We start from the raw sequence: 19,246 nt of genomic DNA on the forward strand, positions 1-19,246 counted from the left end.
GCCGCTCTTCCGCCTCCTCCTTGTTACGTTCGCTGCTCCTTCGTCGGGAGAAAAAAAAAAAAGCTTCCTCGTCACGTGAGAAAAAGAGAAGTGGGGAGGGGGTGGCCCGAAGTCGTCGGACCGGTGAGCTCTCCGCGCCATAGCCGCGCACGGCAATCAGCTGACGGCCGCAGACGAAAACATGGCGGCCGCCTGGAGCAAGCTGCTCGACCAAAGGCGGCCAGCCCTGGTCGCCGGCACTGTGGCCCTCATTTACTTGTGGTCCCACTTCAGGTTCCTCAGGAAGCAGAAGAGGTGAGTCTCAGAACTCCTCGCCGTCGAGCCCTGTACTGAGGCGAGCGCGGATGGCCCGGCCGACGTGTTTTCCTAGTTCCTGCGGGCTTTTCCCGGCCGTGCAGCAGTTTCCGTCGTTCGAGTCCGCTACCCGTTAATTTGCCTGGCGCTGGCGGAATCGTTGCCGGAACTGACAGAGTCGGTCCGGACTGCGATTCAGCCCCGCGGTCGCCGCGGATTATCCAGAACTGTGTGCATAATTGCACCCGGCTTCCGAAGAACGCACGCTCACAGTGCACTCGTACCGCGCAGGAGCCGGGAGCTTGCGGCAGCGGCGTTGGTTTTCGACAAGGTGAGTATGCGCGATCGGCGAGGCCGGGGCTCACTCGAGGGGGTTCTTTGGGTCCGCAGAAAGATGCCAAGAAGGAGAAGGCGCACGTGGACCGCGAGTTCTTCAGGTGAGACGCGTCTTTCCTGCTGGAGTGTGCGCGGACGCGGCTTACGACGACGTCTTTCCGCTTTGCAGGCAACTGGGCAGCCTGCTCAAGGTTGTCATCCCCGGGGTCTTCACTCCAGAGGTGCGTCCTGCGATGCGTTCATTCATTTGCGCGAAGATGTGACGTTTGGCGCGCGGTGAAGTCCAGACAACGAGACCACTCGGACTATGGCCGGGCGATTTAAATATGCTAGAATGCTTAGTTCGTGGTGATCTGTACCGTAATGCCCAATTTTGTTTCTTGCTCGCACATGTAACCTATGTTGGCAGGCAATGGACATGTACTTTCGCTTGGACTTTTGCCAGCAGCAACAGGTAGTAGTGTCATCAGCCAGCTTTTGCCACAGTATTTACTTACCAAATGTGCACATTCCTGAAATACTCGTACCTTGTTGGCTGTAGAGTTTCATTTGGATTTATTTTTGAGAGTTCAACATGAGGCGTCATGGAGCTGTCTCAAGGATTTTGGAATTTTCGTCATTTGTATGCACAAACAAACAAGCAAAATGCTTTGCCTTTTCTCACAATGAATACGCTGCCAGCATTCATTTTCTGCCGCTTGAATGCCTCCCCGTCTTGGAACAAACCAAGAGTACTACTAACTTCTGTACGCCAAGTTTTGGCCATCGACTGTGCCACTGTTTTCACTGACCGTGGCTGTAGCCGTAATATCTTCTTTCTTCGTTGAGTGCAAGGAAAAGTTTTTTTTCTTCTCTTTGTCAGAGCTGAGTATAAAGAAGAAACTTATTTCTTTAAAGCTATCCTCTTGGTCACTCGATGTTCTGACGTTGGGTTAACGACGTGCCACAGGAGTGAGCTGTTCTATGTACAGTTGCCCACATTTTTTTTTTTTGTAAGCATAAATGTCACGTTTTGGGGGTGGGAACGAAAAAATGTTTGCAGGCAGCACAACGTGGCTACCTGACGTCATTTCAATTCTTTTTTCCTCTCGTGTTGCAACATTTATGCTAATTGCTAACAAAGTGGGCAATTAACCCTGCGTTCCTCGTGGGTGAAGCAGGTTCCACCCACGCTCTTTGTGCCGCCCTTCACAAGGACGGGCTGAGTCCTCATTTGCGTGTATGGGAGTTGATGACAAGCCCTGCGTCGTAGCGTAGATTACTGGCATTCAGAGAAGTGCCATCGTGCACAGAATTTTGGTGGAACACCAATGTAACTTTTAGTTCCCTTCATTTCTACTACAATATTCTAACACAATGCACGAGAGCTTTGGTCAGTCTGACCATTTTTGAGAGGATTTCTAAGAAGGGGAGTCTGTAAATAGGGAAACTGGTACTTGCTGTTTGGAAAAAAAAAATTGGCGGTGGTTTAGCTCTGGTTAAACCTGGAGTGACGCGATAGCTACAGCTCGCCGAGTGGAATTTGGCCACGTGACCAACCACGCGACGAACCAGGTGATCAGCCTCGGCGCCACGCTGAAGTCTCGAAATGCTACCGTAATGTAGCTATTGCTACAAAAAAAGAGGCAATATTGTGAAGGTGAAGTGGAGAGATTAACGTCTCAGTGATGCACACATCCGCGTCTTTGCTGGCGCGTTGTTTCTATGTCATCTTTGCCTTGTGCAGATATGAAAGATGGTGCCTTTCGCAGAAAACAGGGAATTTGTGGAAGGCAATGTCTTCCTTCTTTGATGTGGTGCGCTGTGGCCCATATCACTCTGCTAGATAGCAGCCCATTGAGAGAGAGTCGTGGAGAAGGGTGCATACATTATAGCATTTTATTTTCAGTTTGAATCAACTACTCCCTCGAGAATATATTACAATGCCAGTCCACTTGTTTAGTGTGTGGTGCAAGGGAGGCATGACTTTCTGAGTGGCTCTGGTAGACTTGCCAGTGTTTGGTCAAAGCCAAGAGGGACGGAGCTGCAGAACAGCGCTTGGTGGACTGCTTGCGAGTGTCCAAGGTCGTATGTGGCACCTGTGTTGTGTTTTTCCCAGTTTGGCTACATGCTTCTGGTGGCCAGCTCGCTGATTGGCCGGACGCTGTGTGACATCTGGCTGATCCGCAATGGCACCATCATTGAGCGGGCCATCATCTCCCGGAACACATCACTCTTCAGGGAGACGCTGCAGGCATTCATCTTCACCATGCCCATGGTGGGTGCAACCCAACATTTCCTCTCGTGTTGCTCTTGGACATGACTTTAGCATGCAGTGAAGTGTAGACGAGGCGGATGACATTATATGCACTGCTTTCAGCAGTTGTCAAGTTGCCACCGTCTTTAATTCTTACCTGAGGATGTCATAGCATGCAGTGCAGTACAGACGAGACGGATGACATCAAATGCACTACTTTCAGCAGCTGTCACCATTTTTAATTCTTCTCTGACAAGATGTGTGGTGTCAAACTGCCGCACCTCGCTTGCCTATGCCTTTTATTTCTGCTGGCTGTTGATCAGGTGTTCGGTGAACATTCCACAGCGGCAAAGTTTCCACAGCTGGAAACCGTCCTTTTTGTTCATTTCTTATTATCTGTTAAATAGAACCACTAGATGCAGCACCTTGGGCCCGACTTATTGATGTCTGTTGTAGTGAACTTAACTTCTTATACCTCGAGCCCAGCTGTTTGTTCGCTACAGTTATGCTGGACAAATTAACCTGCACATCTATCTTAGTAGTTTTGGGAAGGGGGGTACTTTTTGTGGAGTAGTTGACCACCATGCATAGCCAAACTAGAACTTAATCAGTAACCTAGAGAAACTACCACTTTTGCTTGGACCAGAAATTACTGGAGCTGTGTCAAAATAACGTGCTATTTTCACACAACTCAAATCTTGACTGAAAACATTTTCATTCTGGGGCAAAACTGGAAAAAAAAAAAGGAAATAGTTTTCACTTCAAGTCGACCATTTTCGTGCCACTTTAACGCATGCCTTGCTCAGAGGTAACGTTAGAGCTTTACAGCCTCATTAGGAAAGAGGAGTTCTTTTCAACTAGCTTGGCAGCCGTGTTTTTCTCTTCTCTGCAGTAAATGAGTGAAAAGCAGTGTTTCCTTAAAGAGCCTGCTTCGTGAGCTATGAGAGGTGATCTTTGCCAAGGCTCAAAAAGCCATACGGTTGGTTCCAAAACAATGAACTTTTGGGTATCACTTCTGACCACACATGTAACTTAATGCAAAGCCTTGCATCATCGCCTCACGTTATGAAAATTTTCACTCGCTCTGCCGAGGTGACAAATGCGATTCGCTTTGCACGAGTTGCGGTACTGACACTGAATACCTTTTGGTGGAGCTACATACAGCTTTCTGGCATGCTGTTCCAGCATGCGGGGTCTATTACGGTCATACTAAATTCCTTTTTTTTTTTTCTAACTTTGTGCCTCACATGACCTCAGCCACATACTACAGGGTGCGGTGGTTTGGCAGGGGATCCCCCGGGGCAGTAATGTTGCCCAAGGAATGAATTGATGTATAATATGTAGAGGAGGAAGAAACGGCATGTGCAGTGCTATGCAGTATGACAAATTGCCCTTGGTAGGCCTCCTCTGCTTTGAAATTGATCCTGTAGGCACACAGAATGACATAATATTTTGTTACTATCAGCCATGCTACATTTCACTTGTTCTCTGTGCAATTTAAAATACCACTTTTGAATGTTCTTCACTGCAATGGATGCACCTTATTGCGCTCTTGTTGCTACATTCTGTGCAAACATACATATGCTAACAAGTGAAATCTATTGTGAGCCACTGTATTTTTCCAGTCTGGTGTTGAATTGTAACCTAACCGTTTTTTTTTTTTTTCCTGAACTGGAATAAAAAATATTTCAGTACTGCACCCTGATTGTGCCACATTTAAGCAAGCCCAGAACTGGCCGCAGAAGCAATAACTGACAATTAGCCCTGTCTCGGGGAGATAACCATGTCACGCGCATGCAAGAAATGGCAGTAAATGCTTTATGCCTTAAGTTCGTTGGCATTATTTTCGAAGTTCAGATGTATTGTCATTAAACCTGCACCACAATGATGACAACACCTACGAGCCAGTCAAAAATATTACTCAGTTTTAAACAGTGGTTGTGAGTGCAAAACCTCATCTGTTCTGTCAAAATGTAATATTAAATTAGTTGTTGTTCTGCTGCTGTTCTTGGTTGAAAAGTTGAAAAACTAGCTATAAACTCATGTGTCAGCACACTAGCAGAGTCAATCAGAAGTGCTGGTAGAAATGGCTTCATTCTCAAAATAAAAGAGATAAAAAGAGAAGCAACTATAGATGGTAAATTAGATGCAATATCGACATATCGACCTTAGAAGCCAACGTTGCTTCCTGCCATGATCAGCTTGATTCTCTGAAAAGCCTCGTTCAAACCCTAGAAAGTAGAATTGACGACTTAGAAAATCGTAGCAGGCAGTCAAACTGAAACAGGGCAAAATTAGAGAAACACTGGAAAGCGCTGTATTTGAGAACATAATAAAAGAACTCTTGGACTTTCTAAGTTGAAATAGAACGAATTCACCGTCTGGGGAAACCAGACACAAGGTTAGGCCAGTTATATTCAAGTTAACGGATTCATGGCAGAAGGATGAAATGCTAAAGAAATTATTCAAACTGAAAAACAGCTTGCTCTCCCTTGGTGAGCACTTTTGCCACAAAACCAGAACTATAAGAATGAAGTTATGAGACAGTGCTAAACCAAACTGTTATCAGGATGACAAAGTGCCAATGGTCTCTACTAAGCTATACATTAACAGTAAAACATGCATATGTGGTGAACAACCGAACGATAAGGTACCACTTAAAAAAACGGCGAGGAAAAACAGTCTCGGCCCAGGAAGCGCCTGCAAGTGCACTCAAAAGCAAATCATCGCTAATCTCAAATTGCCTATCAACCCCATCTTGCATGCGCCCAGTTTCACTCAATAAGTCTTCTACAGGCAGTGAACCAGCTATAGAACAAGAAAAGCAGCTGAGAATAATTAATCTTAATGCCCGAGGCTTTGTGAAAAAAACAATGAACTTGGAAATCTTATCCATTATAACTGAGACTAGGCTGCATAAAGACATAAGCAGTGATGCCATTTTTCCACCCTCCTATAAAGCGTTAAGAAAGGACAAGCCCTCAAGAGGTGGCTTGTCCATTGTAATAAAAAAAAATAAAATAAAAGCCACTTCAGTTGAAGATGTTCCTTATCTTGAGTGCTTGTGTATGAGACTATCATGCTGGGGGCGTGGGCTTATTCTTTATGCTCTCGATAGGCCCCCTTATGTCACTAGTGAGTACCTGGATAAGTCATATATGCATATGTTTAAATAGAAGAAAAGTAAAATGCTATTGCTTGACCAGGTATTGACTGGGGGAGCCTTGAACAATGTACAAGGTGTAACAAACATGTGAATGGTGTCTACAATAATATGTTCATACATGACCTGACTCAGATCGTTCACCATGCAACTCGCATACCGCTCACTACTGGTGCCATTTTAGATTTGGCATTTATACGCAATGCTTCTGAATTGAACAAAGGCTTTCTGATTACCGCCTTGTGAGCATTTCAATACGCTTTCATACACTCAACGCACCGATGACGGCCGCATAATACATCACTTGGAAACATATTGATTTTGATGGAATGGACGCATGTGCACTCTGGAATAAGTTTATAAAGAAATATATCACTATTGACTAGATAATTTTTTACCCACAAAAATAAAAAACATCAATAAAATGACACCATGGATGAATCGACAAATTGTTCATCTCGAGCGAAAAATGAAAGACTAAAGAAGAAGCATCTGCAACTAAATCTGATCCCTGAGCTCAAAAATGCCCTCGCAAATGCGGTGCGCAGATCTAAAGACTTCTACTTCAAAACCACTTTTCCAAAACTTAAAAACTGACCCGAGCAACTTCTGAACTTCTGGGGATACATTAGTGATACAAAGCAACCCATATCCAAAGCAGTAGCTGCGGATAAAATAATCAATGAACAAAGGGCCATTGCTCACCAATTCAACAATCAATTACTTCCACTGCTTTTTTTTTTTTTTGTCTTGGGGCCATCCACTCTGAGTGTCATATGCGCTCATCCATCTGAGCGGAATTTCATAACTTATTAAGGTATGTTTTCTGTGCTTCTGAACCTAAAAACCAAAACTTCCTCTGGATCTGACGATATCCCACACGTTATTTTTGTAGATATGCTGAATCAGTTGCCAAGTTCCTCGCCATTATCTTTCGTACCTCTTTGTTCACAGGCAAAGTGCCAGGTGAATGGAAGGCGGCACGAGTCATGCCTATTTTCAAGCAAGGCGATCACCTGATATTAAAAAAGTGGTAGGGCTTTAACACAGTTACACCGAGTAGACTTGCGAAAGCATGCGTTTAGCCTCGTTGGTTCATGGTTTTGCTTTGCTAGGTCATCGGCATGTCTGGCGACAATATTAGACTCGGGTTGGTCAATGTTAGGTTTTTCCTTACCAGGAGGAAAATGACCGTTGTTTGTAGGTTTTGGTAGCTTTTTTTTCTGCGGAAAGTTTTGAATATAAAATTTAATGCACAAACAAAAACAAAGCCAAAAATGTGCCTTCTAGGCATATAAAACTGAACAACGAATGCCGCGTTGAAAAAAAAAATTGAATTGCAACAGAATTTTAGGTAAAAACTAAACAAAACTTGTAAATACTTGATTGCATCTAAAAAGATAAGCATTTTAAGAATTTTCTGAAATATGAAAAATGTTTGGTATTCTATTCGTCAATATCTGTGAAAAAATTGAACGTCTATCCTGATTAGTATTCTTGCTACAAAATTATAACTGGAAATCTTTTAGATGGGCACCGGAGCTTTGAACGCCTGTGTTCCAGGCTGGTTTTCATCATGGCCGAGGTCAGAACTGAATCCCGGCGAAAAGGCGGTATCTTCAGACTCGCTGCTGCTCGGGTAATCAATCGCAGACAAAATGGAGTCCAGAGATTTGCAATGTTTTAGAGCGCTTATCGCGCATGCAGAAGCTGCTGAGCAACTTGAAAAATGCTGCCTTGCGAGAAAAAAAGAACCACTATGTTTATTCGAATATAGAGTTGTTGTTTTTTTTTTAACAAACACGATATGAAACTGTTAGGGCAGCTTAGATTCGAGGATTTTTTCATTGTAATCGTGATGAACTTTTTGCTTGCACTGCAATGAGGGGTGCCGTCACGGGCCCGAAGAAGGGCCGCCATCCCAAAGTGGAATCAGCAGGCAGAGTTCGTGAAATCGTGGAGGTCAGTGGTCAATAGAGCGAGGCATTCCATGGGACCAGTGAAACGCGTGAGCCAACTCCAACAGGCCACATCAAGAGCGCTTCACTAGGGATTGTAGCTAGCTGGATCGCTGCATCCTGGGATGACATCCTGGAAAGCTTGGTTGCACGCGTTCCGAAAGTGCAGCATTTCCAATGCACTATGACAGAAGGTTGTGCACTGTATGAAGAGGACAATGATAAGGATGTCAGCAATGACAAGGATGAGTGAGAGGGAGCGAGCAGGTTCGAGGAAATCAATGCTGTTCGCGTGCTGCCCCTGCTGTCATTCTCAGTTGTTTTCCTGCCGGCTTGCATTCTAGGAAACTTTTTGTTTTTATTTGACCTTCAACTTCTAGGTTTCAGCATCAAGGCCGGCGTAGATTTGAGTAAATACGGCACATCGAAAAGAAAATCTTATTTGTCCAATTGCTATCCAGATTACTCAGCGTGCCTGTAAAAAGTGCAAAAGGCTCCAAAGTCGACCGGCGAAGTCGTCCTTAGCGGGCAATTAGCGCGGTACCGCGTCTTCACAGCACTTTAAAAAGTTGCTGCCTCGCAGGAAAAAAGGAAGTAAAAAAGAAAACTACATGAAAAATAAAACTTCGATTCTTTGGCTACAAGCTAGACAGGCACTGTGGTCGTTAGGAACGCGGAAGGTTCCAAAATCAGAGGGCAAATTCATTGTTAGCCGGCTAACGAGGCTCAGTGGGTGCGGTAAGGAAAGAATTGAGCTCATCCGATCTGGTAGCGCCTCAGATGAAAGTTGATGAAGACGACGATGTGCAGTGCATAGCATGAGAGTGTGTTGTAGTTTAACACGAGGCACGATCAGCTGCAACGATAGCATAGTGCTCTCATGCTGTGGCCAGCAAAGCTGATCTGCTCGCTCCGCCATGGGTTCAACCCAGTTGCGGCAATATTTATTTTAATTCTTCACCCTCAAGGTCAGGGATGCCACAAGATTCTTGGTTGGGTCTGACCCCGTGAAGTAGTGCTTGTGCACCAAAACTGTCGTCCTATGTCATTACTTTCGTCCGGTTGCGTACTTCTGAATCATGATATCGCCACTCGCATTCATGATTCTTTAGAGCACAATTCAGTTGTATGAAATTGTCAACAGGGTTTCCGGAAAGGATACTTTACAGGGACGCAACTGTTATCTGTAGTCCTGTCTTTCGCCTCAGTTCTTGTCAGTAATGGCCAAATAGACGCTATCTTCTTAGATTAGTTCAGTCCTACGCCTTGGTTCTTGTCACTAACGGCCAAATAGACGCTACCTTCTTAGATATTAGCGAAGATTTTGATGTAGATCCTCATTATAGGCGAATAGTCAAATTAAAACGAATTGATCTCCCACGGATCTTTATGTATTGGATGTGACTGTCTTAGTAACAGACAGCAATATGTCGCTCTTGGTGGGCAACAATCCAGCTCTCTTCCTGTCATGCCTTGTGTGCCCCAGGGAAATGTCCTGGGGCCGTTATTGTCCCTGTTATATATTAATGACATTATCAATGAAGTTTATCATGGTGTCCAGATCCAGTTGTACGTCGATGATTGGTTATTTCGTCAAATCGGTAATAACCAACATTAAAGTGACTTTAATGCTGGCCTTGGTAACATTGTAAACTGGTGCAGCTGTTGGGGCATGTCTCTTAATCCAGAGAAAACCATTTCCATTTGCATTTCATGTAAAAAGAATCCCATAAAGCATAGTTATAGCCTTGGGTCTTCTGAGCTAAAGGAAGTCACTGCTGTCAAATACTTAGTCGTGAAAATTACAAGTGGTCTATCTCGGAACTTACATATTGACAAGATCTGTACAACGCCATTTAGAAAACTGTTTTCTGAGGCATAAGCTCTGAAATTCTCCATCTAATGTCAATTGTCTTAGCTACCTTTCTTTAATCACGCCAAAGTTTGAATATGCGTGCTTAGTCTGGGATCTGTACACTACATTGAATATAAAGAAGCTTGAAATAGAGTAAAGGAAAGCTGCCAGGTTTGTGTATTCAAAATTACTGAAATACAATTTTCCTTCCAAGTTTATGCAAGCTCACGATGTACCGTGCCTAGAATATTGGGTAAAAAGCTTTTGTTTAGACTTTCTTTCCTTGTCAGGCTAGGACTTGATCCGTCTCAACATTTAATCCCACAGTGTTTAGAAGCACTCGACACTACTATACTGGTTTAATGTCGCCATATTTTGCTCGAACAAACTTGTATAAGTTTCCTTATTTTCCTCGCTTCATCGTTGACTGGAGCTGTTTGCCCAGGTTCAATTATCCCATCGTGGACTAGCGTTTAAGTTCCTGTATTGTGCTACGCCTCCTCGTAGCTCCTTATGAGTTGCAAGTTTGGCTCCTCTCTTGTTTCAAGTGCCTTCTGTGTTGACAGTTGCCCTGTAATTTTTGTTTATTTTTTTATATTACACCTAAAAGCTCCTTGTAAGTTTATCATAAGAGCATGCTGTTCTCTGTGGTGCATGCGTGACATTGGCAGTTTTTTTTTTTTTTTGAGGGTCCTGTTGCAAAGCGTGCAGTTGGTGCTAGTCATGTCTGCCAAGGTTTGATGTGGCCTGTAATGGTTATGACAGCTGCAAACATGAGAAATAAGCATTTGCATATCGCTGAGGTGCTTTGCACTGCCTGGATGCTGCAAACTCTGTATGTTGTAAGTGCCGTATATGTTGTTAATTGCTCTATATTTTGTATAATTTTGATTACTCCTTTCATTCCTGTGTAAAGTGCCAAACCTGCTTGGACCTAACTACGGTCCGCAGTATGTCCGTTAACAATAAATAAATAAATTAAATAAATGTTATGGAGGTGCCTCATCTGGCTGCAAGTTATGAATAAAACATTTGCTAATTAATAGAAGGATGTCTCTAAAGAAGTTGCAGGCTTGCCTGCATGAGGAAAGGGGACTCGAGTACGCATTTCTTGGGTGAATGAGTTGGGGTGAACTCGATAAGTTGCAGATGGCAGCAAGGCTAATGCCATTAAATTTGCACATTCGGCACCATGTAAATGGCATCCAAACTTCAGGTATTGAGCACTTAATGGCATTAAATTTGCTCGTGTGACACGGGTCTGCATTAGCTGTCTGATCTGATCATGATTCGTCAGCTAAACAGATGGTGACTGATGCAGGGAGTGTATCATAAGAGCATGCTGTTCTCTGTCGTGCATGCGTGACATTGGAAGGTTTTTTTTTTTTTTGAGTGTCCTGTTGCAAAGCGTGCAGTTGGTGTTAGTCATGTCTGCCAAGGTTTGATCTGGCCTGTAATGTTTATGACAGCTGCAAACAGGAGAAATAAGCATTTGTACATCGTTGAATTGCTGTGTTGTGTGCATCTGTTTTGCGAGGTGTTTCGCACTGCCTGGATTCCGTGCCACCCTTTTCAAGTGCCCGCTTTGTTTTATGTGTCTGTAAGTTACTCGAATGTGTTCATATGACGGATAACACTGTGGTGTGTAGATAGAACGACCTAATTACTCTCTTGGGCAACATAGAGATCTGGTCCGTTTAAATGTGTCGAAATTTAGTGCAGTTTTACCCTCTATGCCTCATATGAATTATGTCAAGTTTTATGTGCTCAAAAAGTGCTCTTGTTGCCTGAGGACCGGCTTGACTAGCCTGCTGGGAGAGGCAAGGAAAGTCCAAGATGGTCATTGTGGATTTGCGTGTGAACAGTCAGAGGATGCAGTACACCTTGGGCTCGTTTGTTTTAGGGTTTCATGTATTTTTCAAAACTTGGAGGGCAAAGGAAAAATCAGGTAGAAATCATCATTTGTTTTTCACGGGGAAGGGTTTGATAATATCTATGACGAAGAGAATACGCTCTTCATCAAACAATCTGTAAGGCTAGGTCACAAAAAGGAAAAGTTTACAAAATTGTGCAGTTTTGTTGTTTTTCTTCTTTCCATCAATTATCATATGCTTATATTATCATATGCTATGCATTGGTAGTATTTCTGCACCCATTCTAAACCTCTCAGGTTTCAGGATATGCTGCATTGTGAAACATTCTTTTGGCATTGCAACTGACATTAGAAATGCGCAGTAGGTTTAGGGCAACATAGTCTGGCAAGGAACTGTGCTTGATACAGTGGTGGCTGCCTATGTTCTGAAGGCTTAGCTTTTAAGGGAACACTGAGGACAAATTCGAGGTTACCTTTATCAATAGGTTACCATATCGCAACGACAAAGACGCTACTTTCACTGAAAACACAGCTTTTCATAAGCTAAAAAAAGCCAAAAAAAAAAACAAAAAAAAATACAGATGTTACCATCACCGGCCGATTTTGCCAGTGGACTTTCTGTTTGTAGCTTCGTATGTTCGTAAACAAGCGTGGTTCACGCTGCATTTCTTTTTCTCTGCACTTGCAGTTGTCCATGGTGAACAACCTCCTGAAGGTAAGCTGCCCACAAAGAGCACAAGGTCAATCTGCATGCTTCACAGGCATTGGCTTTTCCTTCTCTAAACCCTAGCCTGGGTGTTTCAGGCACATCATTATTTTTAAAGGGGGTTAATTGTTGCATGCATTTTTTTTTAAGTCGTCAAGCAACTTGCACCTGTTGTTAAGCTGGTAAGCCCGTAACCAATAGAGGAAGGTTTGCTTGTAACGGACGCCTGTGGTTTGCATAGCCACTCCGAAGGCTCGTTCAGCCAAGTGTGAATACTTACACCCCTAGGAATTTTCGTGACCTGGGTGCCAGGCTGTCAGGCGCAACCTGTGGTGTTTGTGCATTGCACACGTTCTGCGCAGTATGGGCTGAGCGAGCTTCGACTGCGGTTCCGCTCTCGGCTGCACCACGCCCTGTACAAGGAGTACCTGAGCGGAATTACCTACTACCGCATGAGCAACCTCGACAACCGCATTGCCAACCCAGACCAGCTGCTGACGCAGGTGAGGAAGCAGCCCTCACACACCTTCGTTGGTTGCTGAAGTGTGCAAACTCGTCGTGTGTTGTCGGTTTTATAGTTTTACATCGAGAGCCGTTAATGGGAGCCCACCCTGAAATGTGTAATTGAAGCCAGCATTATTCTTGTTCTTCTGCGGCTTGACTTGGCTTGGTGCCGATTCAATTTGGTGCCAAGCCAAGAGCCAAGCTAGGCTAAGCCAGGTCAAAAGAGATAGAAGAAGAGAAAGACAAGAAGAAAAAAAAAAGGAAAGAAAGTGGAGATACAAAATGGCCCTTAACAAATGTTTTTACTAAGGCTGTAGCCTAGTTTAATCAGTTTCTTTTTTCTTTTTTTTTAATGCCCACTTCTTTTGGTATGCAAGGTAGCATGTCTCAGCCTTAACAGGATTATTTTTGATGCAAATACATGTGGCAGGCCACCCAACTTGCAATGTGCTTAAGCCTAAGCTTTGTGTTGTCACACTCTTGAAGAAGATTCCTTCGAAGTAAGGGCACTTAAAAATAATCGAACGGTTTGCATGTGTGGTTTGGTGCCTATTTTAGTTATAGTGGCCTTGCTGTGATAGTATTTTATTGTTTTCCGCTCTTTTGTTTCATTCTCTTGTTACTTAGCACCGTTGGCTTGTATGTTAAATTTTTTTGTGAAATATGTATGTTCTGAACTGTTGTTCAAAATAGTGTCCATGTTTGGTGTGATTTCGTAAATTTTCCTGACGAAAAAAATATGTTGGCTTTTAGTGAATTCTCTCCAGCCAGAGTACACACTTGATGCCAGCACCTTTCTTGGAGTACCTTTTATTTCAAACGACAGTGTTATGTGGCTGTGTCAGAGAACACTGTACTGCCGTTTTGTCATGCCATGGGTGTGCATTACAGTAAATAAATGAATAAATAAATGTGTGTTATTTGGCATTTCATTGCTGAATTTATATTCCCTTTCCATTGTCTGGCTTCCTCAAAAAGAGCTTAAGTCTCCCCTCACGATGTCTTGTTGATGGAGCACAATTAGGAATCCTTAGATATGTCTGAATGTTCTTTTTGACATTTTCTAAGAATCAGGATCGCCTATGTCATGCATCGGCACAGCTTGGTTTGCGCAAGAATGAGCTGGTTGCAGGGTTGGTTGTGGCAGTAGTGAGGTGGCTCGAACGTAACGCCTTTGCTTTCAAGGCAGGCACTTAATTCAGCCGCTGATGTGTGGTCCCTGTGCTGCTTTGCAGGACGTGGAGAAGTTCTGCGGCTGCCTGACTGACCTGTACTCGAATCTGAGCAAGCCGCTGCTGGACATTGTGCTGTACGTGCGGTGGCTGTCGGTAGCCATCGGCCAGGAGGCACCGGGGGCCATGCTGCTGTACCTGCTGTTCGCCGGGGTCATCCTGACACGCATGCGGCGGCCCGTGGGCCGCATGACCATCGAGGAACAGAAGCTCGAGGGCGAGCTGCGATACGTCAACTCGCGCCTCATCACCAATAGGTGAGGGAATAATCCACTCGTGTCACAAGGCGGAACAGTACGCTGGAAGGGCAATTCCCCTATTATTGGTTCTGTCATGAGCGGAGAACCAGGCAAAGCGGGGAGGTGAAGTACTCCAGTTCAATCTGGCAGGGTGAACAGGTAGAGCACGTCAAAAGAGTTCTTTTAGAGTCCAAGCTTTTACTAGCTTTTTCCTCAGTTTTTGCGCCATTGGCATCCACGGCACCATCTAGCCAGGTGGCAAAGTGATGAGAGGAGAAGTCGGACATAAAGTAGGTGACGGGTGGCTTAATGGTGCAGGTGTCTTCTTAGGGATGTGCGCTTGGAAGAGGCTCTGCAAACCTGATGCTGTGCCATTTCAAGAGCAAGCCTCAGCTTGCAAAGGTGGTTTGTGCTATTGTGTTCACATAACGGTTCAAGTTCAAGTTCGTGTGCACTAACCAGCATATAGATAATTGTAAGTTCAGCACCGTTTTTACGTCACTTCTCGCTCTTGCCCTCGTTGTGTTGCGCTGTTGTAAAATTATGAATGCCTGAACAAGCATATAGGTTAACTGACTCTGCTGCAAATGATCTTTCAAAAGAAGTTCACCTCAGAGTATCACTGCGGTCCTGGGCAAGTCCGGATTCATCTTCGGCTGTCGTATTTGCGAGAAAAGAAGCGCAATATATCTGTGAAAGATCCTCTGCTGTAACACCATAGCTAATGCCCAAACATTCTTGTTAGGCACTTGTAACTGTCCTCTGTTTGTTTAATTAATTTCTGTTTTTATTGCAATCTCTTGCTGCCCCTTCAGTGTCAGAGTTGGCTGCATGACATCATAGGCTTCTTTATTTACCAAAAGGAGCATAAGGCATGTTGCTGATGTCATAGTGATATGCAGCGTGGAGGTGCACTGCATGCAGGAGCACGATAAAAAGAGGGAGTTGGTTAATAGCATTTTTATGTAGCAAAGCAATGCTGGGCGCTGAGGCATGCCGTTGTGGAAGACTCCAGTTTTTTTTTAGTGTGGACCAAACCCTTGGTTGATGTGTGCCCTTTTTGATTTTGTCTGTCATAATCGTCGTTGATGCCAAGCCCGAGAACACTGGAAAGCTGTGCACGGTATCCCTATTTTAGGGTTGACTTTCGTGTGCAAAAGTGATGCTTTGAGATAATCGCTTTTAATGTAAAAGTGGCATTGACTTTGCAGCATCCGGTGAAGCATGTGTCAGTGTAGGCTGTGCGTGGCACATTCTCAGTTTGTCTTGCTGTCCAGAAGAGAATTGAGATATGACATGAGATGGCTGCCATTTGTGTTGCTGCGGACTTGAGCGTTTGGGATGTATGGAATCGGTGATGGTGGGTACAGTGCTGGTACCTGGTGGCTTTGAGAGCAGGATTCCTGCAGTGCACCTTGCAATGTCAATAAACATATTACGTATACTTCACTGGGTTGCATCATAAAGTGTGTGCACTGTGTTGAAAATGCATAAGTGGTAGCACCACAGGAAACAAGTGCATGTTTTCAGTTATTGTTTTGGTTGCCAGATGTCACCAGCACTTACATGCACACACATGCATGTGTGTGTGTGAGAGAACGAGAGACAGCCCAGTCTCTGAGTGGCGCAACGTTCCTTTCACAGTATTACACTGTGCCCGAGTGTGGAGTTCCCTGCTCCCTATATTTCAGCCCATGGCTTGCACGAACTGGTGACTGCTTCTCACCACCACACCGGCTTTGTGTCATTGCAGTGAGGAGATTGCCTTCTACCAGGGTAATGAGCGGGAACGAAGGACGCTGGACAACTCATTCCGCCGACTTGTGCAGCATCTGCGGGACTTCCTCGAGTACCGCTTCACCCTGGGCATTGTTGACGACATTGTTGCAAAATGTAAGCTTGTTTTGCCTGCTGCAAGCTGAGTAATTCACTGGTGACGATACCTTGCCGGTCGGGGCAGTTAGCTGCAACTTTGTCGTTTCTGTTATTCACCACAAGTTGGCTGCTTCTGTGCGCGTCACGTCTTATATCGTGGTGAGCTAAAACAAGAGGTTCGCTGCCAGTCAGGTTTGCAGCCAGTTGTCGACTGTGTCATGGGGCTGTACTTAGTTTCCTGACCCGCGGCCGTCAGTGCATTGATTTTATGAAGGCCTAGCGTTGTCATTCACGGGCTTTTGCCACGTGCTGGCAGTCAGTTATATGAAGAAAAGGCAAGTTAACTCATGTCACAAGTTCAAGACACTGCCGTTTGGAAATCTCACGATGTTTCAATGAGAGTTTAGATGAACAAGAGATTCGAAATTTCTGAATGCCTAGAGAGGTTCGAATAGTTTGAATAGTGAAAGTGTGTTTCAAACCAAATAAAAAATGCTATTCACAAACTACTAGAAGTTTTGAATATCATCACACTCTTACTTTCTGCTTTTTTGTTTCTTTTTGCTCTTAGTTCTCTTCAGATAATACAAGGGCAAACATTTTGTTTTGTATTTTGTGTATAGTAAGAATAGTATGGTATAGTAGTAGTGTATAGTATTCAAGACGGTGCGACTACAGCTCAGCGATTCATTTGCCAATGTTGACCATAGGTTTTGGCTGTGCCTGGCCCATTTTTTTTTCTGCTGATGTTCCCCTATTAAACAGCTTGGTTTTATCTCCTGCCTGCTTTTTCTCTCCTTTAATTGCATAACTTTCTTTCTAACCTTTCGTCATGTGCATGAGAGCCTTAGTTGCTTACGTGTCAATAAACATAATCACAGTCTGCTTGGCACTTTACATGAAGCTTGTCGCGGGAGTTCATGATAGCCTAACTGCTTTTCCAACCTGTTCCAGTTACTTGACCAACCAGGCCCTGTTACTTGAGTGTGGGTTGCCACTTCTGCCTGGAGAGCAGTGTTGAGGGCTGTTACAGAGTTGAAGGTGCGATGCATTTTACCTAACACGTAAAGGACTGTCACGTTGAAGAAAGTAGTGCGCACTACACTGTTGTGGCTGCAGCTGTGGATGCTGGGCAGGGAGAATTGAAATGAGGGGAGGTGTATCTGTGTGCATGTGTACTTCAGCCGTGGCCTTCTCGCCCTCTTCCTTTGGCTGGCTTTTTGCAGACCTGGCGACGGTGGTGGGCTACTTGCTCATCAGCCGTCCGTTCATGGCGGGTCAGCGAATGCAGCTGGACCACAACCTGCGTCTGGAAGAGTACTACAAGAGCGGTCGCATGCTGGTCAAGCTCGCCGAGTCGGTGGGCCGGGTGGTGCTGGCCGGCCGTGAGATGACCCGCCTGGCCGGCTTCACCGCTCGTGTGTCCCAGCTGCGCCATGTGCTGCACGACCTGGCCCGGGGACACTATGTCCGCTCCATGCTCGCGGTGCCCGCAGAGGTGAGCCGGGTTCCCAGTTCAGCCTTCAAGTGTTCAAATCGCATGACAGCACTTGACAGTTCTTTCAGGTTCTAGTCTGGAGTACAAGCTGGAAAACTGCACTGTGAACCACTGCGTGACAGCATGCTGAATTTGCTTCTTTCTCTTATGGTCCAGGAGAGCTTTCTTGCTGTCATGGGACCTTCTAATCAGCCTCAGCTGGCTAAAGTGCTGTTTGTCAGCTGGCACAGTGCATTGACACAAATATAATAAAAGTTCTCACTTTCAGTGTGCACACTGACGTCGCAGTGCAACTGTAGAGATGCTGAAAACATGATAACCTGCCCTGTTGGAATGAATGCCCTACATAAATATATACTTGCGTTGTCAGGGCCCCTGTGAATTGTGGAGTGCCCATAACTCGCACTTTTGCCACAGTAAACCGCAAAACCCGCAATCGTGGGCACCGAAACTGATGCGTTGGGCTGGGACTTTGACTTGGTTGGAAAAAAGAGAGAGAGAGAGGTTAACATACAAAGAAAGGCAGAAGGGCTGACCTGAATTATGATTCTTTGGCCTAGTCTTTGTGGTAATCCTTGGTGTGTTTTTATAACCAGGCAGTGTTTCCCTTAACAAACCAGAGGTGTCAGGTGTAGAAAGAGAGCTGTTTATCTGGTGTTGCTACTAGCTTGCAAGCGACCTTGGCTTGTGGGTAATGTTTTCGTGTTTTTCCACCCTTTGGGCAAGTCTGAGAGCAAAGTGTGTGAGAAGGCTGGCTTGGATGCTTGCAGGAAGCCAGCGAATCCAGTGACACATCTAAGCCTCGGCGTCGCATGGAGCTGGTGCCGGGTGCTGGTCGCATGATCACACGTGACAACGTCATCCGGTAAGTGCCAAGTCTGGCTTGTGCACATTTCACCTTGCCCTTTCCCGGGGTCAACACATTTACCTGCAATGGGTGGGACACGAGTGAACCAAAATCCACACAAGGGTCTCAAAACAATTCCAGCTGTCATGTACTTCAGCAGATCAGTAGGAAGCACTTTCTACCAGCTGTGTTGGGAGGTTTATCATATGATTTCAGTCTAGGGTAACATCCAGATGTCGGTTTCTGCATATGAAGCTTCCATTTCAGCCAGTTTCCTACCTTGTGGGGTTGAATTGAGGAGATATATAGTTTCTCCCCGCTTAATCGTGGCTGACACGGTTGAAAGCTGCCGGACCCCACCCCGTGATCGCGTACGCTACCGAGCACACGCCAACCACGGCGGCCCTTGCTCTGAGGAAACAAAGGAACAACACATTGGCTGACACAAACAGGCATTTATTGCTGCAGCAACAATAACGCCAGCTAGCAACAAGGTACGCTAATGAATCAAGGGCGTCCGACTCACCAGCAAGGTTCCGAGTGAATGTTCGCCCGCGCTAGGGCAAGGGATCCTCCGCGCCCCTGGACGGGACAAGTACGGGAGCCAGTCTCCCCGCCGCTTGCTAGCCC

At 45.1% G+C, this 19,246-nt stretch overlaps 1 protein-coding gene across 1 annotated transcript in view; it reads left to right on the forward strand.

The window, feature by feature from the left end:
* The first annotated feature begins 22 nt into the window (after nt 1-22).
* Nucleotides 23-19,246, forward strand: part of Abcd3 (ATP binding cassette subfamily D member Pmp70) — a 27,922-nt gene continuing 8,698 nt past the window's right edge. Inside the window, exons 1-11 of the mRNA XM_077644657.1 lie at nt 23-294; nt 586-625; nt 685-731; nt 800-851; nt 2,729-2,887; nt 12,404-12,430; nt 12,784-12,924; nt 14,161-14,414; nt 16,150-16,289; nt 17,498-17,769; nt 18,540-18,634. Of these exons, the coding sequence (XP_077500783.1) occupies nt 182-294; nt 586-625; nt 685-731; nt 800-851; nt 2,729-2,887; nt 12,404-12,430; nt 12,784-12,924; nt 14,161-14,414; nt 16,150-16,289; nt 17,498-17,769; nt 18,540-18,634 (1,340 nt within the window). The 5' untranslated portion in view covers nt 23-181. The remainder of the gene's footprint in view (nt 295-585; nt 626-684; nt 732-799; nt 852-2,728; nt 2,888-12,403; nt 12,431-12,783; nt 12,925-14,160; nt 14,415-16,149; nt 16,290-17,497; nt 17,770-18,539; nt 18,635-19,246) is intronic.

This window comes from Amblyomma americanum, chromosome 11 (genome assembly GCF_052857255.1).
Source record: "Amblyomma americanum isolate KBUSLIRL-KWMA chromosome 11, ASM5285725v1, whole genome shotgun sequence".
NCBI lineage: Eukaryota > Metazoa > Arthropoda > Arachnida > Ixodida > Ixodidae > Amblyomma > Amblyomma americanum.